General features: G+C 41.7%; 1 protein-coding gene across 3 annotated transcripts in view; it reads left to right on the top strand.

Annotated features, from left to right (window-relative positions):
* LOC311131427 (guanine nucleotide-binding protein subunit alpha-11) overlaps positions 1–26,157 on the top strand; it is a 74,727-nt gene extending 48,570 nt beyond the window's left edge. For 2 of the 3 annotated variants that reach the window (XM_084164412.1, XM_084164411.1), the window contains 5 exons: positions 3,996–4,150; positions 8,106–8,234; positions 12,168–12,297; positions 19,174–19,327; positions 24,642–26,157. In XM_084164412.1, coding sequence (XP_084020538.1) covers positions 3,996–4,150; positions 8,106–8,234; positions 12,168–12,297; positions 19,174–19,327; positions 24,642–24,832 — 759 coding nt within the window. In that variant the 3' untranslated portion in view covers positions 24,833–26,157. Of the gene's footprint in view, positions 1–3,995; positions 4,151–7,528; positions 7,658–8,105; positions 8,235–12,167; positions 12,298–19,173; positions 19,328–24,641 lie in introns of all 3 variants that reach the window. The other variant, XM_084164413.1, reaches the window with a different exon arrangement.
* The last annotated feature ends 674 nt before the right edge of the window (positions 26,158–26,831 follow it).

The raw sequence follows: 26,831 nt of genomic DNA, 5'->3' as shown, positions 1-26,831 counted from the left end.
ATGAGGTCCTGAGTGCTCTGGAGCAGGTTTTCATCAAGGATCTCTCTGTACTTTTCTCCGTTCATCTTTCCCTCGATCCTGACTAGTCTCCCAATCCCTGCCGCTGAAAAACATCCCCACAGCATGATGCTGCCACCACCATGCTTCACTGTAGGGATGGTGCCAGGTTTCCTCCAGACGTGACGCTTGGCATTCAGGCCAAAGAATCTTGTTGTGCCTTTTACTGAGGAGTTGCTTCCGTCTGGCCACCCTACCATAAAGGCCAGATTGGTGGAGTGCTGCAGAGATGGTTGTCCTTCTGGAAGGTTCTCCCATCCCCACAGAGGAACTCTGGGAGTTCTGTCAGTGACCATCAGGTTTTTGGTCACCTCCCTGACCAAGGCCCTTCTACCCCGGTTGCTCAGTATGGCCCGGCGACCAGCTCTAGGAAGAGTCTTGGTGGTTCCAAACTTCTTCCATTTAAGAATGATGGAGGCCACTGTGCTCTTGGGGACCTTCAATGCTGCAGAAATGTTTTGGTACCCTTCCCCAGATCTTTGCCTCGACACAATCCTGTCTCGGAGCTCTACAGACAATTCCTTCGACCTCATGGCTTGGTTTTTGCTCTGACGCGCACTGTCAACTGTGGGACGTTATATAAATAGGTGTGTGCCTTTCCAAATCATGTCCAATCAATATAATTTTCCACAGGTGGACCCCAATAAAGTTGTAGAAACATCTCAGGGATGATCAATGGAAACAGGATGCACCTGAGCTCAATTTCGAGTCTCATAGCAAAGGTTCTGAGTACTTATGTAAATAAGGTATTTCTGTTTATTTATTTTTAGTGTAGTGAGATTTTTTAAAATATTTTTATTTAATCCATTTTAGAACAAGGCTGTAACTTAACAAAATGTGGAAAAGGGGAAGGGGTCTGAATACTTTCCGAATGCACTGTATGTGAGCAGCAAATGGTTAGTGGCCCTTACAGTAGTTTTTGAATGGGTCATTGGCTGCTGATGTATGCGCTAGGGATGTGCCAAATTGACAATTTTTCTAAACGTTTAAACATACTTTTTCTTTTCTCAATGTTCCAATAAAACGACACAAAAAAATCATAAAATACCACATGTATTCACAATGTAGCTGTGCTGCTGCAAGCATCGGTTTGGTCTCACGGCGTCCCTTTCAGATGGTTAAGCATTGCACCTGTACTACCATTACTGTACGTCCATTCCAGCTTGTATAGTTTGCATTTCCTTCTTATTTAGCCAGAATTGCCATACAGGACTTTGCTGCTGTCACTTGCCTTTCTCTGCCATTTTCCAACTGTTAACGACGATGACGTAGTGTTGGAGAGTCGAATCCAAAATAATTGATTCCTCAACTCCTTGCACGCCGACTCCAATTTCTCAGTGTCAAGATTCGATTCCGCTAGGAATCGACCCCTAAGATTCAGTGTTTTTGGAATAGAGGAGACTGATTTATAGTCAAGGGGAGTGCCTTCAGAAAGTATTCACTCCCCTTGACTTTTCCACATTTAGTTGTGTTACAGCCTGAATTAAAAATTGATTGAATTTAGATTTTATTTTGTCACTGACCTACACACAATACCCCATAATGTCAAAGTGGAATAATGTTTTAGAAATTTCCACTTTTCTTTTTTTTTATTAATTTGTAGAGTCAATAAGTATTCAACCCCTTTGTTACGGCAAGCCTAAATAAGTTCAGGAGTAAAAATGTGCTAGTCACATAATAAGTTGCATGGACTTACTCTGTGTGCAATAATAGAGTTTAACATGATTTTGAATGGCTACCTCATCTCTGTACCCCACACATACAATTATCTGTAAGGTCCTGCAGTCAAACAGTGAATTTCAAACACAGATTCAACCACAAAGAACAGGGAGGTTTTCCAATGCCTTGCAAAGGGCACCTATTGGTAGATAGGTGTAAATAAACAAAGCACACATTGAATATCCCTTTGATAATATATCAATACACCCAGTCACTACAAAGATACAGACGTCCTTCCTAACTCAGTTGCCAGAGAGGAAGAAAACTGCCCAGGGATTTCACCATAAGGCCATTGATGACTTTAAAACAGTTAGAGTTTAATGACTGTGATAGAAAACTGAGGATGGATCAACAACATTGTAGTTACTTCACAATACTGAATGTATTGAGAGTGAAAAGAAGGATACAAATATTCCAAAATATGCATCCTGTTTGCAACAAGGCACTAAAGTAATACTGCAAAATATGTTGCAAAGCAATTAACTTTTTGTTCCTGAATACAAAGTGTTACGTTTGGGGCAAATAAAATACAACACATTACTGCATAACCTAAAACACAAAGCCAAATATACGCTGGAGTTACTTACCAAGAAGACTGTGAATGTTCCTGAGTGGCCAAGTTACCGTTTTGACTTAAATCTACTTGAAAATCTATGGCAAGACCTGAAAATGATCTAGCAATGATCAACAACGAATTTGACAAAGCTTGAAGAATTTTGAAAAGAATAATGGGCAGATGTTGCACAATCCAGGTGTGGGAAAACTCTTCCTTACCCAGAAAGACTCACAGCTGTAATCGCAGCCAAAGTATTGACTCAGGGATGTGAATACTTATGTAAATGAGATATTTCAGTATTTCATTTTCAATACATTTGCAAAAATTTCTATAAACATGTTTTCACTTTGTCATTATGGGGTAGTGTTTGTGTGTGTAGAAGGGTGAGAAAAATAATTAAGTTAATCCATTTTGAATTCAGGCTATAATACAAAATGTGGATTAAGTCGAGGGGTATGAATTATTTCTGAAGGCACTGTAAATGTCCATCTAATCATTTGCCTATTTTTGTTCCCATCTAATCAGAACTAGCAGCACTGGAATAGCCATGTTTCCCACTGGGTAAAAGACTACTGGGCTTTGCAATCCCTCCTTGGGTTAATCTAATTGTGCTCCGACCAGCTAACTTCTCTTTCTGGAACTCAGAAAAAGCAACACACATGCAGGCCGCTGTTAATGCCAATTAGGGTTAAGTGCCTTGCTCAAAGGCACGTCAACAGATTTCTCACCTTGACGGCTATGGTATTCGAACCAGCAACCTTTCGGGGGGAGGGGCACTGTATAGGCAGGTTGGCCAGCAGGCAGAAAGTCAGAACTGTGCACTAGGCCTATCTATCGACAATCAAAAGCTGTATCTCGCAATGGAATGCTGTATCGCAAAATTTCTTGGCTTGCAATGTCTCGGCAATTCAGTAATGCTGGGGCTAGGATATTCTACACGCAACGGACCAAAGACTGAACACACACTCGCATCATTAGCGAGCAGAAAGAGCAGGTGAGCCAGCGCGATGGAGAGAGTGGAGGGGGCAAGCAGAAAGAACCGTCCTCATATGTCTTGGTCTCACAATGTCTTGTCTTGCATGCCTCGCAAATTCACCAAAGTGGCCTAGGCCATGAATATTCCACCAAAAGCTACAGACGACTACCTTCTGGCATTGTCTGAATTCTCATCCACTCATAGGACACCTAACTGGCAAACGTTGTTAGCTGGCAATCTCAGCATTGAATTGTCCAGCCACAGCTTGTATGTCTGCATCATCAAATGCAAACCATATTCAAATAGACCATAAACGTGGCCGTAAACCATGCCATAAAACATAATGGACTAATACTCCAATCTGTTCTGTCCTGGTATGGATACTAAGTCACTGCTGAGGAGAAGCCTGGATGTATCTATTGAAAGACTAGTCTGTCTTTAGCCCTAAATCATATCGAGAACATTCTGTCAGTATAACACAAGGTTATCTTCCTTTAACATCGCTGTTGATGCAAATAATAGGAAATTATATGTCCTATCTTGTGCTGTATACTTTCGATCTGAATAAAGAAATTACTAAATTATTGTGGAATTCTGTTACAGTAAATGTGGATGATGCTTTCCACCTTCCACCATTCCTTCCATGTTCCTAACCTGTTGTCTTCTTTCCCCTGTTCCTCCCCCCAGTCCAACGCGCTGCTTGTGCGCGAGGTGGACGTGGAGAAGGTGTGTTCTTTCGAACAGCCCTACATCAGTGCAATAAAGATACTGTGGACAGACCCTGGCATCCAGGAGGCCTATGACCGCAGGCGTGAATATCAGCTCTCGGACTCCACCAAATAGTAAGTCTACTCCTGACTTAAACACACACACACAACTGCTACAGTGGTTAGAGATGTAGAAGAGTTAGAATGGGAGAGATTGAGAATGTTTTTAGTTATTTATTTTTAAGTTGAAGTAGTGAATATCATCTATGTCTGATAAATAGTGGTTTGAGAAAGTGAAAGTGAGGGAGACCAAAATAAAGAGGGGGGGGGGGGGAACAATGAAAGATAGAAGGATGGAAAGATAAAGAACAGACAGCAACATTTCTCCTCCTGCTCCACCTTAGTTCTAGTTGAACTAACCTGTGGAGACCAGAATGGCATGTTTGTTATGTAGATGTAGGTCTCGATTTATTCAGCCCTAAAATGCAGAGTAAGTAATATGACTCGCAATCAATGTAGTGATTAGACTACTCTATATTTGTATGACTCTGAAAAGGTTATCAGGAGTCAGGACTGTAAAAATGAGTAAGGAGTAAGGAGATACAGCTATAATACTCTATATTAATGTATACGGTATTGATTCCCACATCCATTCTCTTACATTACATGCCAGGTTACATGATAGAGTTTTCAGGTCTCGTCCTTATTCAGCTTTATCACACTGTGAACTATGAACCTGAGTGCCAGTCTGTCTTTGCTCTAGCCAGCTTAACGTTGTCTTGGCAAAGCAGCCATGTAGCCTTGTTGAATGCAGAAATGGTCTGGCACCTAGGCTTGTGTGAATTGTTATTATTGCTACTAACATAGTTTGTTTAGAAATGTATATGTGCAGTGCTTTCGGAAAGTATTCAGTCCCCTTGACTTTTTCCACAGTGTTACATTACAGCCTTATTCTAAAATGGATGAAATTGTTTTTTTTTCTCCTCAGTCTACACACAATACCCCATAATTACAAAGCAAAAACTGTTTTTTAGACATTTTTGCATATGTAAAAAAAAAAAAAACTTTTCATATCACATTTACATACAGTACCAGTCAAAGGTTTGGACACACCTACTCATTCAAGGGTTTTTCTTAAATTTTACTATTTTCTACGTTGTATGATAATAGTGAAGACATCAAAACTATGAAATAACACATGGAATCATGTAGTAACCAAAAATGTGTTAAACAAATCAAAATATATTTTAGATTCTTCAAAGTAGCCACCCTTTGCCTTGATGACAGCTTTTCACACTCTTGGCATTCTCTCAACCAGCTTCACCTGGAATGCTTTTCCAACAGTCTTGAAGGAGTTCCCATATATGCTGAGCACTTGTTGGCTGCTTTTCTTTCAAATAGCCCTTACACAGCCTGGAGGTGTGTTGGGTCATTGTCCTGTTGAAAAACAAAAGATTGTCCCACTAAGCGCAAACCAGATGGGATGGCGTATCGCTGCAGAATGCTGTGGTAGCTATGCTGGTTAAGTGTGCCTTGAATTCTAAATAAATCACTGACAGTGTCACCAGCAAATCACACCTCCTCCATACTTCACGGTGGGAACCACACATGCGGAGATCATCCGTTCAACTACTCTGTGTCTCACAAAGACACGGCGGTTGGAACCAAAAATCTCACATTTGGACTCATCAAACCAAAGGACAGATTTCCACCGGTCTAATGTCTATTGCTCGTGTTTCTTGGCCCAAGCAAGTCACTTCTTATTATTGGTGTCCTTTAATAGTGGTTTCTTTGCAGCAATTCGACCATGAAGGCCTGATTTCATGCAGTCTCCTCTGAACAGTTGATGTTGAGATGTGTCTGTTACTTGAACTCTGTGAAGCATTTATTTGGGCTGCAATTTCTGAGGCTAGTAACTCTAATGAACTTACCCTCTGCAGCAGAGGTAACTCTGGGTCTCCCTTTCCTGTGGCGGTCCGCATGAGAGCCAGTTTCATCATAGCGCTTGATGGTTTTTGCAACTGCAGTTGAAGAACATTTCAAAGTTCTTGAAATTGTCTAGATTGACTGACCTTTATGTCTAAAAGTAATGATGGACTGTCGTTTCTCTTTGCTTATTTGAGCTGTTCTTGCCATAATATGGACTTGGTCTTTTACCAAATAGGGCTATCTTCTGTATACGACCCCTACCTCACAACACAACTGATTGGCTCAAACGCACTAAGAAGGACAGAAATTCCACAAATTAACTTTTAAGAAGGCACACCTGTTATTTGAAATGCATTCCAGGTGACTACCTCATGAAGCTGGTTGAGAGAATGCCAAGATTGTGCAAAGCTGTCATCAAGGCAAAGGGTGGCTACTTTGAAGAATCTCAAATATAAAATATTTTTTTGGTTACTACATGATTCCATATGTGTTATTTCATAGTTTTGATGTCTTCACTATTATTCTACAATGTAGAAAATAGTAGAAATAAAGAAAAAACCTTGAATGAGTAGGTGTGTCCAAACTTTTGACTGGTACTGTAAGTATTCAGACCATTTACTCAGTATGTTGTTGAAGCACCTTTAGCAGCAATTACAGCCCGAGTCTTCTTGGGTATGACGCTACAAGCTTGGCACACCTGTATTTGGAGAGTTTCTCCCATTCTTCTCTGCAGATCCTCTCAAGCTCTGTCAGGTTGGATGGGGAGCGTCGCTGCACAGCTATTTTCAGGTCTCTCCAGAGACTTGACCTGAAGCCACTCCTGTGTTGTCTTGGTCATTGTCCTGTTGGAAGGTGAACCTTCACCCCAGTCTGAGGTCCTGAGTGCTCTGGAGTAGGTTTTCATCAAGGATCTCTTTGTACTTTGCTCCGTTCATCTTTCCCTCGATCCTGACTAGTCTCCCAGTTCCTGCCGCTGAAAAACATCCCCACAGCATGATGCTAACACCTCCATGCTTCACCTTAGGGATGGTGACAGGTTTCCCCCAGACGTGACGCTTGGCATTCAGCAGGCCAAATGGTTCAATCTGGGTTTCATCAGACCAGAGAATCTTGTTTCTCATGGTCTGAGAGCCTTTAGGTGCCTTTTGGCAAAAGTTGTAAAAACATCTCAAGGATGATCACTGGAAACAGGATGCACATGAGCTCAATTTCGAGTCTCATAGCAAAGGGTCTGAATACTTATGTAAATAAGGTATCTGTTTTTTTTATTTTTAATACATTTGCAAACATTTCTAAAAACATGTTTTTGCTTTGTTATTATGGGGTATTGTGTATAGATTGAGGGAAACAATACATTTTATTCATTTTAGAATAAGGCTGTAATGTAACAAAATGTGGAAAAGTCAACGGGTCTGAATACTTTCCGAATGCACTGTATAAAAATGTGCTGCATGTGGTGTCTGTATGTAGTTCTGTGTACATGAGAAAGAGATTGTGTGTGTGTGTGTATGTCTGTATGCATGTGTGCAGGTGATTGTGCAGCATCAGGCACACACGTGTCATGTGTCCCCCTTCATTCCACAGTTACCTTAGAGATTTAGAGCGAATAGCGACCGTGGGGTACGTGCCCACTCAGCAGGATGTGCTGCGGGTTCGAGTGCCCACTACTGGCATCATTGAGTACCCTTTTGACCTGGAGAATATAATCTTCAGGTACTGGTGTCTGAAGTGCTGCCTCTACCTCGCCACTGTAATGTCTCCACCACCCGCCACTGCTGCTGGCCGCACAGCCTTGGGTCCTGGTAGCACACTCTCTGAGACTCCTAACTCACGATCAGCAGCTCTGAGGTTGTCTTAGGACAAATCACAACTACTAACTACAACCAAAAATTGAGAAAGATGAGAGGGTCTTTAGTCCAGACTTCTGGACTGGCTCAATTTGAACCCAATAGAATTAAGGCGCAATGGGAAAGGTTATGGCAAGATCTCTGAGAGATGCCATCAGGGACTGTACTAACTCTCTGAGAGATGATGGGTGCTAGAGGTGGCAGGTGAGGTGTCAAACCCCAGGGCTCTCAGGAATGGGTTCTCCCTCCATGCTTCACTCTCTCTCTCTCTTTTTTTTTGTCGATCCTGCCTCTCTCTCTCTCCCCGTCTCTAGCTATCTAAGCGATCTGGATCGTATTGCCGAACCAAACTATCTACCAACCCAACAAGATGTGCTTAGGGTTCGCATCCCCACCACAGGGATCATTGAATACCCTTTCGACTTGCAAAGCATCATTTTCAGGTAGAAAGACATTCACACTTTTCCTAACTCCCTTCCCTACCTACCCCAGTGTTTTGTTTTCCCTATGATATTTTTTTTGTTTTCAATATTCATGTTGACTGCGTTGTGATCACATCCAAGAACATTGATCACTCTATGTTATATTGATTGTATGACTGGAGATCATCCTCTCCCTCACAAGATCAACATAAACAAATTATATCACTGATTCACCTGCTGCTTCATTTCATTCCTCAATGTTGCTTTGATCTCCATAATAATTGTCTCAGGCTCATCAAGTTTTCTCAGCTGTTGCTATGTGATCCTCAAGATGTACACTGAATGACACCTCAGCCCCTTGCTTTGCATGGTACAATACTGGATGAAGTAGAATGATGAGCTAAATGTCAGCTAGTCATCTGAAGCAATGGTCATCATAACAGGGATGTTGAGAAACCGTGTACTCCAGGACTATAACCAGTCTGGTATCAGTATGACATAACCAGCCATGCTGCCTGTTACTGTAGTCTGGGCCAGGACAGTAGAGGGGAGGGGGGAATCCTCCTGGATGTGGCCAGGGGAAGAGACTGATCACTGGGCACCACGGTGTAGAACGGCTCTCTCCTCCTCAAAGAGGATGATGTTGAGGAGATTGAGAGATGGAGATGGATCCGGCGAATGGGAGCGATTTACAAAAGTGTGCAAATCGATAGGAAGCCAGCATGTCAGCCCCTCCTACGCGCTGCAGCGCTGGAAATAACTCCCAGGCCCACAATGAGGTTGGACTCAAGAGGATCTCTCCAATTCTCCACCCTACTGCTGCTACTGGATGGATGAATAGGTTGTGAATCACTACAGCAGTATTTAAGGACATGCAGCCTATATAATAATATATTAGAGATATTCCTCAGGATTGTAGAGAGAACCCAGAGAATCTGCAATTAAATGTCATTGAGAATATTTAGCTAGTCAGATCGGTAGAGACTTGTGATGTAAGGAGCCCCTCTCCACCCCAACCCCTTGTGTGTGTGAGAGTGAGGGGGTATCTCACTACTCACAGCAGCTGCACAAGGCAGGCATTCATGAGGACAAACATGCGTCTTCTGCGTTCGGCCGCAGCGCTTCCCTTTCTTAATTGCCTTTTGAAGTGGTTGAGAATATCATGATTTCTCTGGGCTCATCCTCCATAGGAGAGCTTATCCTGCTAAGTAGGTCACTCATCCCTGCTACAGGAAAGGAGGTCAGCTGACCTGAAGGAGCTTTATTTTAGGCAGGCGCTTCTAGAGGCCCCCATTTATCAACGCCCCTCTTCTCACTTTGCAGCAGCGCCAGCCAGGGACAGACGGAGGTAGCTGCTGCTCGCTAGGAAAGAAACAAAGCCCTGATCCTCCTCTAATAACATGGATAAAGGCTAATAGATCTCTCCCATCAACAAAATCATTGCTGAATTGATGGATCAGATTATTTATGGATGCAAAATTCAACCACAACCATGAAAATAATGTTTGAAAAACAACTAGCGGAATTCCCAAATCGTTGCCTCCACTCTGTACCCCTACTTGATCTGTGATGAGGGATCATGGCAGCCATCATAGAGGTGCCCTCTGCTCTCGCACTCTTCCCATCGCTCTGTATTCTTTCCTTCCACCTCTGTATCCTCCCCTTCTACCTCTTATCCCCTCTCCTCACCGCTGGCCTACCCTCCCCACACTGCTTCTAGGCTTGTGCTCTGAATCTGAACAGTCACTGGCTGACTAGGTGCTGCTTCCAAGAGGGTGAATTCCTGCCGATCTGGCCTCAACGGCACACCTGCATCCACTTAGCTGGGAACGGGCTGGGAGACGGATATGGCTCTGCACAGTGCACATTTTTATCTTCTTTCCTTTTTGGTTCAACTTGGGTCGTTTAACCCCTCCTTGCACCTTTGATTTACTGTACTGCAAGTTACATTAGTGCATAAGAAGTTATCAAACTGAATTGTTGTTGAGTTATTGACAGGATAGTGCATGTTTATATGTACAGTATGTTTAATTCTCGTATGTTAACATATAACTGCCTAACTGACAATCCTGGGGCCTCATTTATAAACCGTGCATACATACAAAATATACCCCAAAATGTGCATGCGCCAGTTATCATGCAAAGGTTGGCATTTATTTAAAAAAATACTTGACAAGAGAATGTGCTCACCTCCCCGCAAACTTTAGACCATACGTACGCACATCTGCTAGTGGTTGAAATGTTATTGTATTGCAAGCTGGCAAGTAAGTATTTTGTGCAAATTGGGGATATGATGAGAAGCTTATTCCTAAAAGCAGATTAACAAGAATGCAACCATTCTTGTTTTAGATAATTTTTTAAAATCTAAAATAATTAGACATAGGAATCTTTAAAATATATTTTTTTCATAACCATTGCAGAATATATTCCTCACCTTTTCTGGTAGTGATGGGTTCATATTCCCGAAGGAGCTGGTAGTGATGGGTTCATATTCCCGAAGGAGCTCTGGTAGTGATGGATTCATATTCCCGAAGGAGCCATAAAACAAAGGACCATGTGCATCTCTCATTTAATTTGACCTAGTAAATAGATAGGCTGGCTATGTGTTTCAAGTTTTGCAGTATCATAGGCAATGCGGTTTATAATACAGGTATACAGTCGAATTTAACAGCTGATCTTTTACATTGAAGTAGGCCTATGTATCAAGTTTCAAGTTTTTGTCACATGCACAAGTACATTGAAATGCCTTTCTTGCTTGCTCTTTCCCAACAATGCAGTAATGAATATCAGTAGTAGGCCTACTATAAAAAGTAAAGGAGAACAAAAACACACAAGAAATAGAACTAACTACTGTAAGTAATGTAATTTTAGGAAAAAAAGTGTAGCCTGCCCTACAATGTTTCAGAATTCACAGGCAGTCCATCATATTTAGGTTGGAGGAAAAGTCTATGCAAAACATTGTTGAATTCAAACGTTCTGCTGACAGGTCCATGACAATTTGCAATTGTTTTCTCTTTAAGAAACGGAGACAGTCCTTTTCCAGATACAGCAAATTACTGCTAAAGATTCAAACATTCTGCCAAGCCAGTAAATAGACCGTTAGCTTATATAAAATATTTGACAGTATGGGTAGGCTACAGTATTGCTGTGCAATATGAGCGTGACATCATTGCCTAATTAATCTCAGAGCCTATACAAAGGCAGGACATGAAAACCCAATAATCTATTGATAAACTAAATATTGAACAACAATTCGTCTTTTGCATGCCATGTCCTAATGCCAATAGTTCCAAATTATACAGCAAATCAAGGGCGTTATTTTCACCATAAATGGTGAATGGAGGCGTTTTCCAGGCGGAGTTTCAATGCTTGTTCACGCACGCACAGTTTTACGACAGGTCTGATTTTATAACTGGAAACATGCGTAAGTATGGCGTGCGCCAAGTTTATAAATATCAATATTTTTGTACAGACTTTTCAGAAATGGCGCATTTTGTGTGAAATTGTGTGTGAAATGTACGCAACCGTTATAAATGAGGCCTCTGACCAGAAAGGAACATAATGTCCTCATGGTCATGTTTTCCAAATAGTTGTGTGTTTGAATGCTTCTTTGCACTGATGTTGTTTTTTTGCATTATGAGTGCTGTTCTCAACTGTACCTAAAATGCAGTAATTTCCCAATTTAACAATCCTTTTAATTCCCTGATATCCATTATACGTTTGCTTTGTATGACAGTTAGCCATCCTCATTGCTAGATGTTGGGCAATATGAATCCGAAAAGGTGATAACAGGACTAACCTACAATCTCCTTTACTTTGACCAATTGATTTAGTTAGATGCCCTAGTTTACCACCCAAAACTTTTTTTTAACATGGCATCAATGCCTGAATTGAGCCTAATTTTGAATACTTCTCTCCGCCCTTCATCTCTCCATCCTGGTCCTGTCTAATCAGGATGGTGGATGTAGGGGGTCAGAGGTCAGAGAGGAGGAAGTGGATCCACTGCTTTGAGAACGTCACGTCCATCATGTTCCTGGTGGCCCTCAGCGAGTATGACCAGGTCCTGGTGGAGTCTGACAATGAGGTGAGATGGAACGCGCACACCCACAAAAAAAAGTGAATTAATTACAGATTTTTTAAAATTATCTTAGATTAATTCTGACTAATTTGAGGAATTGTACTGGCTATGTTGTTGATACAGCGTCTCAAGAAGGACAAACCGTAATATTGCCGCATTTTTCTCGTTTATCAAGCAAAGGTATTTTAAGGTAGTATGAGAGCACAGACGTTCACTTTGCCTAGGAGAAAACCAAACCTACAGTGAGGGAAAAAAGTGTTTGATCCACTGCTGATTTTGTACGTTTGCCCACTGACAAAGAAATTATCAGTCTATAATTTTAATGGTAGGTTTATTTGAACAGTGAGAGACAGAATAACAACAACAAAATCCAGAAAAACGCATGTTATAAATTGATTTGCATTTTAATGAGGGAAATAAGTATTTGACCCCCTCTCAATCATAAAGATTTCTGGCTCCCAGGTGTCTTTTATACAGGTAACGAGCTGAGATTAGGAGCACAGTCTTAAAGGGAGTGCTCCTAATCTCAGCTTGTTACCTGTATAAAAGACACCTGTCCACAGAAGCAATCAATCAATCAGATTCCAAATTCTCCACCATGGCCAAGACCAAAGAGCTCTCCAAGGATGTCAGGGACAAGATTGTAGACCTACACAAGGCTGGAATGGGCTACAAGACCATTGCCAAGCAGCTTGGTGAGAAGGTGACAACAGTTGGTGCGATTATTCGCAAATGGAAGAAACACAAAAGAACTGTCAATCTCCCTCGGCCTGGGGCTCCATGCAAGATCTCACCTCGTGGAGTTGCAATGATCATGAGAACGGTGAGGAATCAGGCCAGAACTACACGGGAGGATCTTGTCAATGATCTCAAGGCAGCTGGGACCATAGTCACCAAGAAAACAATTGGTAACACACTACGCTGTGAAGCACTGAAATCCTGCAGCGCCCGCAAGGTCCCCCTGCTCAAGAAAGCACATATACAGGCCCGTCTGAAGTTTGCCAATGAACATCTGAATGATTCAGAGGAGAACTGGGTGAAAGTGTTGTGGTCAGATGAGACCAAAATGGAGCTCTTTGGCATCAACTCAACTCGCCGTGTTTGGAGGAGGAGGAATGCTGCCTATGACCCCAAGAACACCATCCCCACCGTCAAACATGGAGGTGGAAACATTATGCTTTGGGGGTGTTTTTCTGCTAAGGGGACAGGACAACTTCACTGCATCAAAGGGGTGATGGACGGGGCCATGTACCATCAAATACTTATTTCCCTCATTAAAATGCAAATCAATTCATAACATTTTTGACATGTGTTTTTCTGGATTTTTTTGTTATTCTGTCTCTCACTGTTCAAATAAACCTACCATTAAAATTATAGACTGATCATTTCTTTGTCAGTGGGCAAACGTACAAAATCAACAGGGGATCAAATACTTTTTTCCCTCACTGTATGTATGTGGACGCCTTTAGTCTCTTATTTACAATAATTTGATAGGTAGTGGCTTCTTGATATTATGACCGCACATCCTGCTTGTTTGTGTACGAGTCTGCATTTTGTTTTGGTTTCCATTTTGCTGGTGTCCCTTTGGCTGCATCTCCAGATTAAATTAGGATAATATGATCAGGCTGTTTAGTCATTGGAGGGAGCTGGTTTGGAACAACAAACTGTCTGATGGGTCATAAAACAGAGTTTCATACAGCACTGCGCTACATTGCCAGGCAGAGCAGAGCAGAGTATCAGGTAGGGTAGAGATAACCACACCCTCGTGCTCTGCTTTCACCACTGGATCTACCTGATCTGACAGTAAACATGTCACAGCAGCAGCAGAACAGGCCCTCCTCCTTACACACAGACAGGATGTGTTTCTCTGCTAGGGAGAATGGGATTATATAATGGTGCCAAAGATCTGCTCTCACAGACTTAAACCAGACCACATCTAACTCACGAGCACAGTTAACCCTAAAATGCACATAAGCCACCAATTATGCATATTTCTTGAATCATCCCCCCCAGAATTGTGAACTTTTTGGAGAATGGGGGATGGGAGTAATACATCTCATCACTACCCACCTTTATTTCCTAGAAATGCCTTGGGTGTCTTTGTAAATGGGGCTCTAGGGTACAATGATATTTTGAAAGCTGTCCCTTAAAAAAATGAATTTGTTGCTGCAAACGTCCCGCAAATTTACAGCAAACTAAATAGTTTGCAAATATTTGCCACAAGTGGTGAATCTGCGGAAAACCTTAAGCACATATAATGCAGTATTTATTGTCACTAGTGGAGGTTAGATCTGAAGGATTCGTTGTCATAGAAATATACCTGGCTAAAAGGTGAGCCACTTTCGTGGTACCGGTTGTCCCAGGTTGAGTTCAGAGTTGACCAAAGTTACCTCGCTAACTCCTCAAACTGTATTCGTGGTATAGGGCTCTGAACTAACCACTCTGGGGCAGGCTAACTTGTGGCTAACTCCATTTATGAAATCAGTGAAATCAGATTCCCTCCCTCTTGCAAAGATTGTCATATTCATTCCCTTCATTTGAGGAAGATGACTGATTTTAAATATAATCAAATGTTTTTTGGGGGGTTAAAATATAAGTAATGTTAAAATACCTATCACATTACACATTTAGTAATGACCGATTTTGCATTTGAAACTTCATGCACAGTAAAACTTTTGTATGACTTAATACAATGATTTTATCGATAGGAGTGGATAAAAAGGTGCTTGTATACACTAAATCACACCAAAGACTGCATGACGATAAGTAATCAAATCAAGACGGCACTTCTAAAAGCCTATTTCACATCATAGCCTCCTGAATTTGCATTTAGATTTCGGCACAAATGGAAAAGGTGGCACTGACTCGCTCATGGATTGATGTTTCAGCATTGACTTAATGAAGAGTTCGGCTTTCAACTATCCATGTGCGACATGCACGCGCAGTTACAAGCCTGACCTGGAATGTGAAGCTAGCTGAAGCTGGCTAGCTTTATAAAAGCCTGAGTAGTTCTCGCTTGCTTCGTTGTATACCACTCAGAAGTAGTTTCTGGTGAACACGAGTTCCAATACCAGTAACTGTTGACGACCAGTCGGGGAGAACAAAAATCTGTTGGAAGTGGAAACCAAGTGATCTAACTACCAAAGTTGTCTGGTGAGTGTAACTTATTAATTAAAATACCCAATAAACTTTTTAATTGCTTTAGCTAATTGATGCCTAGTTAGCAATATGTCATGTTTTATAGGATAGAGTGAAACATTTTGTTGCTATATCAGTTTCAACAAGTCAACGCCACTGACTGGCTGGCTAGCTAGCTAGCTAGCTAGCTAACATTATCTATCATATTTATGCACAATTAATGTGATAACTCGCTAGCTAACTAATGATTTGTTGGATTTCTTAAACACTTATATTTTTAGGTGAAGATGATGCTAGTGTCACAGTTCAGTAGCGTTAGCATGTTAGATAGCACAACAGCTAAGGTAGCAACAATATAAGCTGACTTGACATCAAAGCAAAACTTCATTTTTGCAGAAGAATACCCTTCCCCTACCCCGTGGTGTTGGAAGAGGATGCATCAACACCCTGGAAAGATGTTTGTGGTGCACTCACTCAAACACAATTTTTTTGTGATAAATGAGTGTATCGTCTTTAAGCTTGATAAGGTAAGCAAATGCATGTACTTTTCAAAAGAAATGTGCCTATACATTCATTCCTTGGAACAATTAGATCATCATTGCTAAACTATTAGCTAGCTGTTCTTGATCGTTAGTCCGCTTTCTTTCTAGAAGCAATCAGTTACAAGGCAGTCAGTTACAGATTGTGGCCTTCAATTAAACTGAGGATAGAGAAATGTGTGCACAAGGTCAATTCTTTCATGCATGGCCTTGATGTAAGTTAATAATTCATTTTGCAAAATTAATGTAAATTGCCATATTAGGCATAACTCAATTTTATGTTGCTTTTCTTCTAACCAAGCCTTGTACATCTGAGTCAGGAAGAAGACCACTGGCTCTTGATGATGAAATCCTCAGTCTAGAATAAAGGTCTTAATTAGTTAATTCGTTTGCATCAATTGTGTTGATGCAAACTACTGTAGCTGTCTAGGAACAGTTGGCCACACATTTAAAGGTAGATTTAGTAGGCCTAAGTCCCAGTTTATGCTAGCTACATCATTTGTTTATATAGCACAAGGCAGAAACCTGCCAGTTAGCCCGCTGACTCTACCTTTAAAGATGCCAAAATAGAAATTATATCTTTCAACATCTTAATGGTTTGTGTTTTCATTGCATGCATTCAACAATTTGGATAAAGGACTTCCAAAGGGCCGCCATCTACAAAGTTCACTCAAAAAGGCAATAGTTCTGAACTGGGTTTGATTTTGTTTATCTTTTAATTATTTACATTTTGTTCATTCTCTTTTGAACTTCCACTGGTTGAAAGCTCATTGCTCACTTATCACTTGGCTTATGTACATTCTGTAGTTGCCCCTTTAAACATCCTAAGGTTAACATACCCATAGTGTTCACATTTCTCTCATGTAAATGTTGTAGCTACATACAAAGATTAAATAAAGATTTGGGAAATATTCAGTCTTTGACCTTTAATTCATTAACATTCTGATGATTTCAAGGTTAATATTGTACCACTTGGCATAATGTTTTCATTGTGAGATGGATAAAGTTGTATTGGATTTTTTTTATCTGTTGAAGGGATACTTCAGGATTTTGGCAATGAGGCCCTTTATCTACTTCCCCAGAGTCAGATGAACTCGTGGATACCAATTTTATGTCTATGTCAAGTATGAAGGAAGTTGATGGTAGTTTTGCGAGCCAATGCTAACTAGCGTTAGCGCAATGACTGGAAGGCTATGGTATCTGCTAGCATGACGTAGACTTCCAGTCATTATGCTAATGCTAGTTAGTAATTGCGTTCAAACTGTACGCAGAGACATAAAAATGGTATCCCATGAGTTTGTCTGACTCTGGGGAAGTAGATAAAGGGCCTCATTGCCAAAATCCAGAAGTATCCCTTTAATACATTGAATACATGTTGTTTAGTATATTTGGTATGTTTCGTTTTCTCTGTGAGAAGAAAGTTAATTTAAAGTTATGTGATTTGGTTTATGTAGATCAGACATTGTAATGTTGTTAATACTCAAAGTAACTAAAAACCTGATCAATTTGCATATTCATAATCCTTTGCAGCAAACAGTAGAATGTGCGCCACAAAATTCCCTGAATTGTTTGCCAGAAGTTCACAAGTCGCCTCAAATTTGCTGCAACAGTTTGCCACAAAACTAATTTGCATGTGAAAATTAGCAAATTGGCTAAAGATTTGCCACAACTGTTTGCCAGAAGCCTGTTTTTTTCAGTAAGGGTATGATTGTTCCACTGGACAGTATCATTATGATTTTATCGAGCAGTCAGGCATTTCAAATTACACTGAATTGAGTGATATGCAGGCTAAATCCACTTTAATGTGGTGAAAGATGGACTATTTTGTTAGAACTGAAATTAAAGATGCAGTCCAGGATCTTAATCACAACAAATGAGTAACATGTCAAACGAATTAGATTTGTAACATATCATACGAATTGGACGTAACATATCATATGAAATGGATGACTTAGTACACAATGTGATGTAGTACACACAAGGGGGACCTGTTTTTTCTAGTGAGCTCCACTTTCAAAACTACTGACTGAAATTCTAAAAAAGTTCTGGAGCATCAGGATAAATCAACCAGTGTCTCCGAATAAGACACTATATATATATTCCAAAGTATGTGAACACCCCTTCAAATGAGTGGATTAGGCTATTTCAGCCAACACTACAGCATACAATGACATTCTAGACGATTCTGTGCTTCCAACTTTGTGGCAATAGTTTGGGGAAGGCCCTTTCCTGTTTCAGCTTGACAATGCCCCCCGTGCACAAAGCGAGGTCCATACAGAAACGGTTTATCGAGATTGGTGTGGAAGAACTTTACTGGCCTGCACAGAGCCCTGACCTCAACCCCATCGAACACCTTTGGGATGAATTGGAACGCCGACTGCGAGCCAGGCCTAATCGCCTAACATCAGTGCCCGACCTCACTAATGCTCTTGTGGCTGAATGAAAGCAAGTCCCCCGCATCAATAATAATATAATAATAATATGCCATTTAGCAGACGCTTTTATCCAAAGCGACTTACAGTCATGTGTGCATACATTTTTACGTATGGGTGGTCCCGGGGATCGAACCCACTACCCTGGCGTTACAAGCGCCATGCTCTACCAATTGAGCTACAGAGGACCACAATGTTCCAACCCTTCCCAAAAGAGTAGAGGCTGTTATAGCAGCAAAGTGGGGACCAACTCCATATTAATGCCCATGATTTTGGAATGAGATGTTCGACGAGCAGATGTCCACATACTTTTGGTCATGAAGTGTATGAGCTCATAAATGACATCAAAAAAGCATCCATATGTGGATTCTGGATACTGAAATAGCGGTGTGCAGGGCAGTTGTGTTGCACATTTCCACAATGGCCAAGCTTAAATAATTTAAAGGGTAATTTCTTCATAGGAAAAGAGAACATTTACTTTTAGGGCCAATGGATTGGTTGATTTTAGAGAAACAAAATGCTAATGATAATTGGCATATTTTCAAATGCTTAGAATATAAAAACATATGTTTTTTCATTAAAACCTGTCTGATTGGTCTCATTTATCATGTTGGTCAGTATTTGTCCACACATTTTTATAAACCAAGTAAAAGGCCCACATTGTGCAAAGGTGTAGGTTCCGTAGGTTGTGCATCAAAGGGTTAAGCATGTTCTGACCATTCCCCTTTTCTCTGTCCCGATCTCTCTCTCCCTCCCTCCTTTTTCTCTGTCAGAATCGGATGGAGGAGAGCAAGGCTCTGTTCCGGACCATCATCACATATCCCTGGTTCCAGAACTCCTCAGTCATCCTGTTCCTCAACAAGAAGGACCTCTTGGAGGAGAAGATAATCTACTCCCACCTGGTTGACTACTTCCCTGAGTTTGATGGTAAACTGCTCTTTACCTTTATCCTATCCTATCTACTAACTCTCTGCACTGGCCAATGTGGCCATGTCCAGTACCATGGCAGCTACTGAGGCAAATTGTCAAATATAATGCATATTGTAGTAATTTCTGTATTGTAACATTGTTCATTTTAAAAAATGTCAGTCTTTAGGAAAGGTGGCATGAAAACGGCCCTGAATGTTCTTTTGTTAGTATATAGGGACACCATGTGGCTAGACAATGAACTGCAGTGCAATACACATTCACACCATCCATTAGCCAAATAGGTAGAACATGCTTTACAGTCTATAATTATTCTGCATTTAAATTATAGCAGGTAATGTAGGAGGCCAGTACGATGCAGAAAAACTTCAGTCAGCTATTTACAGGTAATATATACAGAGACTACATATGGAAAGGAGCAGATAAGCCTATGGTACAATACTTGACCAAAAGTATGTGGACACCTGCTCGGGCAATTAGTCATGGCTCGCAGTTGGCATACCAATTCATCCCAACGGTGTTCGATGGGGTTGAGGTCAGGGCTTTGTGCAGGCCAGTCAAGTTCTTTCACACCGATCTCGACAAACCATTTATGTGTGGACCTCGCTTTGTGCACGGGGGCATTGTAATGCTGAAACAGGAAAGGGCCTTCCCCAAACTATTGCCACAATTAGAAGCACAGAATAGTCTAAAATGTCATTGTATGCTTTAGCGTTAAGGTTTCCCTTCACTGGAACTAAGGGGCCTAGCCCGAACCATTATTACTCCTCCACCAAACTTTACAGTTGGCACTATGCATTCGGGCAGGTAGCGTTCTCCTGGCATCCGCCAAACCCAGATTCGTCCATCGGACTGCCAGATGGTGAAGCGTGATTCATTACTCCAGAGAACGCATTTCTGCTGCTCCAGAGTCCAATGGCGGCGATCTTTACACCACTCCAGCCGACGTTTGGCATTGCACATGGTGATCTTAGGCTTGTGTGCGGCTGCTCTGCCATGGAAACCCATTTCATGAAGCTCCTGACGAACAGTTCTTGTGCTGAAGTTGCTTCCAGAGGCAGTTTGGAACTTGGTAGGGAGTGTTGCAACCGAGGACAGACAATTTTTACGCGCTTCAGCACTCAGCGGTCGCGTTCTGTGAGCTTGTGTGGCCTACCACTTCGTGGCTGAGCCGTTGTTGCTCCTAGACGTTTCCACTTCACAATAACAGCACTTTCAATTTACCGGGGCAGCTCTAGCAGGGCAGAAATTGGACCAACTGACTTGTTGGAAAGGTGGCATCCTATGACGGTGCCACGTTGAAAGTCACTGAGCTCTTCAGTAAGGCCAAATTTGCTGCCAATGTTTGTCTATGGAGATTGCGTGGCTGTGTGCTCGATTTTATACAGCTGTCAGCAACGGGTGTGGCTGAAATAGCCGAATCCACAAATTTGAAGGGGTGTTCATATACGTTTGTGTATGTAATATCAGGAGGCACAACTGCTAACGAGTGCCAACGAAAATAAACTAATTGCAAAGACAGGCAATCCAGCTCATAAAGTTATACAAGTATAGGTAGTAGCTACCGAAAGTCATTTTTGGTGAGTTTGGACATTTACAAGCAAATGTGAACAAGATACATTATGCAAATGAACAAAGTTTTGACTCATGCTTGTCTGAAGGAAGAACAGCACTGGTTATGGAGCAGCATGTGTACACGCTGTGTCTGTGGAGTCGCTAGGGCAACGGACCTAGCGACTCCGAGAAGAGGGGGGAGGAGCAGACTGAGCGGCCCAAAAAACCCCGCAAAGAAATCAAGATAGCATTGGCAGTTGTACAGATAACTCATCTAAAGCACTTTGACTTCTCAAACAGGGCAGAAAGATAACACTATATGATGGCCCGTCTCCTTATTAATTCAGCCACTTACTTAGATAACTAGCAAGTTAAACCAAATACACAGCTGGACTCACCAGCTCCCGCTTTCTCCCGTTGTGCTATTTACAAACAAACACGTAACTGGCTCATCTGTTCTGGGGAACTGTGTTAAGCTTCATAATGTAAAATAATGTGACGGGTGAAATGAACGCAATCTGCTTTATCTCCTAATGTATTGCACAAGTTGACTGCAGGTATTAACTTAAAAAGGAGTTACAAAAATTCAAATGTATTTAACTTCAAATAAGTAGGTTTGACGGTATTGAAAAACCATCCCGTGGCTATTTCCAAATACCCTGGTATACGGTATACCTCCCAAGCCTACCACAAAGGGGTTTATCAATGAAGGTTTCACTCCAATGTTTGTGTAGGACTCATATTTTGTTGGCATGGGGATTATTGGATTCTTTTTTTTCTTGGTTGTAGCAGTATGTCTGTGTGAATACAGCACTCTCTTGTATGCTGATTTTATAACATTTTGGTATTTGGTATTTATTAGGATCCCCATTAGCCGCTGCAAAAGCATCAGCTACTCTTCCTGGGGTCCACATGAAACATGACATAATGCATAGTACAGAACATTATTAGTCAAGGACTGAAATGCATACATTTAAAATGTCTCACACAGCCTACATATCAGTACACAATATCTAGGTCTAATACATAGTACAGTGGAAATTACAATACAAGATATATAAAATGGCTGTGTCTCTTCACAGTCCCCTTTGTGCAGCAAGGTGTTCTCTTATCTGTTTTTTTTAACTGGTTTTATTGCTACCTAGAGTTACCTGGGGTGGCAGAGTTCCATGTGGTCATGGCTCTATTTAATACTGTGCGTTTCCCAGCCTCTGTTCTGGACCCTGGGGACTCAAATCAAATCAAATCAAATCAAATTTTATTGGTCACATGCGCCGAATACAACAGGTGCAGACATTACAGTGAAATGCTTACTTACAGCCCTTAACCAACAGTGCATTTATTTTAAACAAAAAAAGTAAGAATAAAACAACAACAAAAAAAGTGTTGAGAAAAAAAGAGCAGAAGTAAAAATAAAGTGACAGTAGGGAGGCTATATATACAATAGAATAAAGTGACAGTAGGGAGGCTATATATACAGGGGGGTACCGTTGCATAGTCAATGTGCAGGGGCACCGGCTAGTTGAGGTAGTTGAGGTAATATGTACATGTGGGTAGAGTTAAAGTGACTATGCATAAATACTTAACAGAGTAGCAGCAGCGTAAAAAGTATGGGGTGGGGGGGCAGTGCAAATAGTCCGGGTAGCCATGATTAGCTGTTCAGGAGTCTTATGGCTTGGGGGTAGAAGCTGTTGAGAAGTCTTTTGGACCTAGACTTGGCACTCTGTGAAGAGCCCTCTGGTTGCATGTCTTGTGTTGTACCGATGAGTGTCCGAACTGTGTGCCAACTGCTTGAACAGACAGTTTGGTACCTTCAACACATCAATACCTCGCACAAAGACCAATAGTCATGCAACTTTGAGCCAGGAGAGACTGACATGCATGTTACTGAAACTTTCCGTCCGTGTACATCTGTGCGATAAGTGCTGATTTGTTCAACTGCAATTTACCTATGTCCTTCTTTGCTGCACATGACCACACAGCTGAGCAGTAGTCCAGGTGTGACAAAACTAGGGCCTGTAGGACCTGTCTGGTCGACTGAGATGTCAAGAAGGCAGAGCAACGCCCTATCATGGACAGACCTCTTCCCATTTTAGCAGCCATTGAGTCTGTTTTGACCATTACATTTTGCTATCTAGGGTTACACCCAGCAGTTTAGTCTCCTCAACTTCCTCAATAGCCACATTATTCAATAATAGATCTAAACGAGGTTTAGCATTGAGCGAGTGATTTGTCACAAAAATCTCAGTAAACCTTACTTTCATGTCACTGGCTTTTTCAATGAACTAATTTCTGTCCGAGCACAGTCTCCTGAGACGAGCAAACTGCCCGACAGGGAGATTTGTTTTGTGTGCTCGGGTGGTAGCTGGTAACCAATAGTAATGTGTTTGTTCGGTTTCTTTTCTATAAATCAAGTCAAAGTTTATTGGTCACTACCTGTCCACTGCATCAGTATGTCATCAATATACCTGTACCAACCCATGACGTTCGGTAGGAAAGGGTTGACTTGGGGCTCAAACACTATCTTTCAAATGCATAGCAGCACCCATTGCAACTCATTTTCATTTTAGGTAGAAGTCCTTTTCAAAAAGATTTTGGTGGATGTTGATATGCAGTGATTCAACATCAAAGGAGACCAGAGTGACGACGTGTGTATTGGGTGGGCTCTATTGCAGGTAAGATAAGGTCAGACAAGTCTCTCACATAGGAGGGCAGACGTTGTATGTATGGTTTGATGTAGTAGTCCACGAATTGTGACTGGTTCCAAAGGGGAGTAATTGCCTGACACGGTCGTCCAGGGATTCAGATTTTTTTTGGTGTATTTTAGGGACTGTGTAGATTACCGGCGTGGAGCTGTTTTTATGCACCAAGAATCTGTTCTCTTTTGGTGATTTCATCTTTGCGCAGGCCCTCAGTGAGAGTTTGTTCAATTTCAGCCAAAAGCTGTTTTGTGGGATTTGTAGTAAGTCTTTTTTATAGAATGTCTGATCATTCCATTGCCTGAGTATTTCAGTCTTAAAGACGGAGTAGTCTTGTACCGTAACAGCCACTCCCTTGTCCGCTGGGCGGGTTACTATAGAGGTGTCATTCTGGAGATTGTTAAAGGCTTGTTTCTCAGAATGAGTAAAGTTGTTCCATATAGCCTTGTGTTTTTCCTTGTTCCACTGACTTTTTTGATAACCCCTATTATGTGCGTCTTTATATAGAATGTGTTTTACACACCAGTGCATAAGCTGCCTTTCACGCACGCTATTCAAATAGGCCCTCCTTTTATGCACTCACTTTGTATATGTTCTTGTGCGCTATTATTCATGTTGCCTTTATACATTGACTTGATAACATTGTACGTATTTTGTATATAGTTTATTTTCCTGTCGTAATGTTTACATTGTCCCCACCTCTATTTCTAGAGACACGTCAGCTTCCGTCCACGTTGCTGCCTGAAGACTCTAGTAGTCTGTCCTGATATTATATACCATAGGCTGATCTGCCACTTTCTATATGTATTCTCTGTATATATTACCTGTAAATAGTTAACTGAAGTTTTTATGCATCGTACTGGCCACCTACTTTATTTTCTTTCTTGGATTTAAATCACTTACTTTTTGAGATCATGTGTAACATCTCTTCCATTCAATTTGAAATGATGTCATGTGTGTTCGCCGGTAGCACAGGGACACAGTGATGTGTACCCGTTGCCTGTAGCTTTGGAATAAGTGTGTGTGTATGCGCGCATTCACTCGTGTGTGTGTACCCCCAGGTCCCCAGAGAGATGCCCAGGCGGGCCGGGAGTTTATCCTGAAGATGTTTGTGGACCTGAACCCGGACAGCGACAAGATCATCTACTCCCACTTCACCTGCGCCACGGACACCGAGAACATCCGCTTTGTGTTCGCCGCAGTCAAAGACACCATCCTGCAGCTCAACCTCAAAGAGTACAACCTGGTGTGAGAGAGAGAAGTTGAGAGAGAGACCTGCAGCCCACGCACAGCAGAGTGCACATCTATACACCAACCAATTAAACAGTACACAGATCTGCACACCTGCACTAACATACACACGTGGACTCATGCACCAACATACATATAAACACACACACACTAGATCACACATACGTAAAAGATCCCAGGCCCATCCACCCCTGGCCCCAACATCTATCCACCCCTGGCCCCAACATCCTCCTGCTTCTTGTCTATGGTTTAATTGGGTGTGTTTTTTCAGCTCCAGTCATTCCCCCCCATTCCTCTCTTCCCTTCCCACTGCAGCCCACGTCCCTCCTGATGGCACACACACGCACACACATACACACGCACATCTGCTCGGAGGCTGCCCTGACCTGCCTGGGTGGTTGACAGCTCTCATTTGTCAACCGATGCGGCTCAGGCCTCTGGGTCACCCCTCTTAAAGAAGCAGGGGAAGGGAGGGGGGGGGCTTGGGGGTGGGTAGGTAGAAGTCTGTTTTGATTTGGTGGCTGGTGTGATTTAAAGGAAGGAGAAATGAGCTGAGGTTTAGGAGAACAGGAAAAAACTGGTGTCCCCCCCTTCACCCTCTGCAGGGTCTGTCTACAGGGTAGGAGTGGGGGCTGGGGACCCGCCAGTCTATGGGGGGTTGTGGGTAACTGCATAGAATTTCATCAGAGCAGGGACAGGTGATGCTGAGTTGTGGTGGGAAGCTCTACTCTTACATGGTCTTTTGAGGTGTGTGGAAAAAACACACCTCACCCCAGGCTGGAAGTCACCTTGCACTGTTGAATGTAAAAAGTGTGTGTAATACAATCAAGTGGATGCTCACACACAGACAGAGCAAGGGTGGGAGAGATGAAGTAAATTGAACTGTGTATATTAAGAATTGTTTTAGTTTATTGATTACTACTATTGCTACTACCGCTTTCCAGCTAACTTAAGTCACAAGTTGGTCCTCCACACACAATGTCAGTACAGCTTCTTTTTGTAAAGGTATTAGATATTTGTTTCCTATTTGGCCAATATTTTGAGAAACTAGTTATTATTAAGAGTAAAAAATATTTTTTTATTTGTCTAATTTATGGACCAGATCTCTAGATGTTGTTGATAGTCTGACTCTTCCTCTCTGCTTCCATCGAAGTGTGTCCATCAGATGGGGGAGGGTTCTACCTTTCTTTAGAGACTTCATACTTTGTTGTTGCAGTTCTGTTCCGTTTCAGTTTTGAAATGCTTGAGAAGATGAATTTCCATTTAGGGTTGGCGCTTTATGCAAATAGGAAAATAAAAAATACACTTATCAGTGGTTGAAGTTTTAACTGGTCCATGCTTGCATTTTTGTAATTTAAGATTTTTGTCTGGTATTGTTTTTTTGTTTTTTAATCCCATATCTTATCTCTTGCTTGATAGTTCTTAAGATTCCATAGCTAACAATATGTCAATAGATTTGCTATTTTGTCTTCAACGTAATTCAGGTGAGTTTTCATTACAAGGGCTACTACTAGCAAAGTTGACAGAGAATGAAATGACTATATGGATGATATAGAGCAATAGGTGCAATTTTAAAGTGGTTTTATGAATCAGGGAGCCAGTGTTGGGGTGTGTTGACGCCAGGTGGAAGGCCATTGCCACAGGTTCAGAGTGCATACTGTCCAGGGACGCCAGTTAGCATTGGAGGATGAATTCTGCTGGCTATTTGCCTGTAAAATTTTAACAGCCTGTTTGGGCCCAGAGCAGAGCTTAGTAAAACCACAAGGTGATGGGGATCTCACAGCTGCCTGTCTCAGCCAATCTTCAGTGTGCTCTTCCGTTTCCACCTGCCACTCATGTCACGAATCATGTCTTCTTCAGCGTGTCTTTACTCCATTGTTGTGGATAGTTTTATTTACATCCCCTGCTAGTCATGTTTCTATGCTTGACCTTTTGTACACTAAGAATGACCATGACGGGTATTTTCTAGAAAGACATTTGATTGCCACAGTGCTATTTGC

The sequence above is a fragment of the Coregonus lavaretus genome, assembly GCF_964263955.1.
Source record: "Coregonus lavaretus genome assembly, chromosome: 6".
NCBI lineage: Eukaryota > Metazoa > Chordata > Actinopteri > Salmoniformes > Salmonidae > Coregonus > Coregonus lavaretus.
The sequence above is the reverse complement of the archived record's forward strand: the minus strand, read 5'-3'. Positions and strand labels throughout refer to the sequence as shown.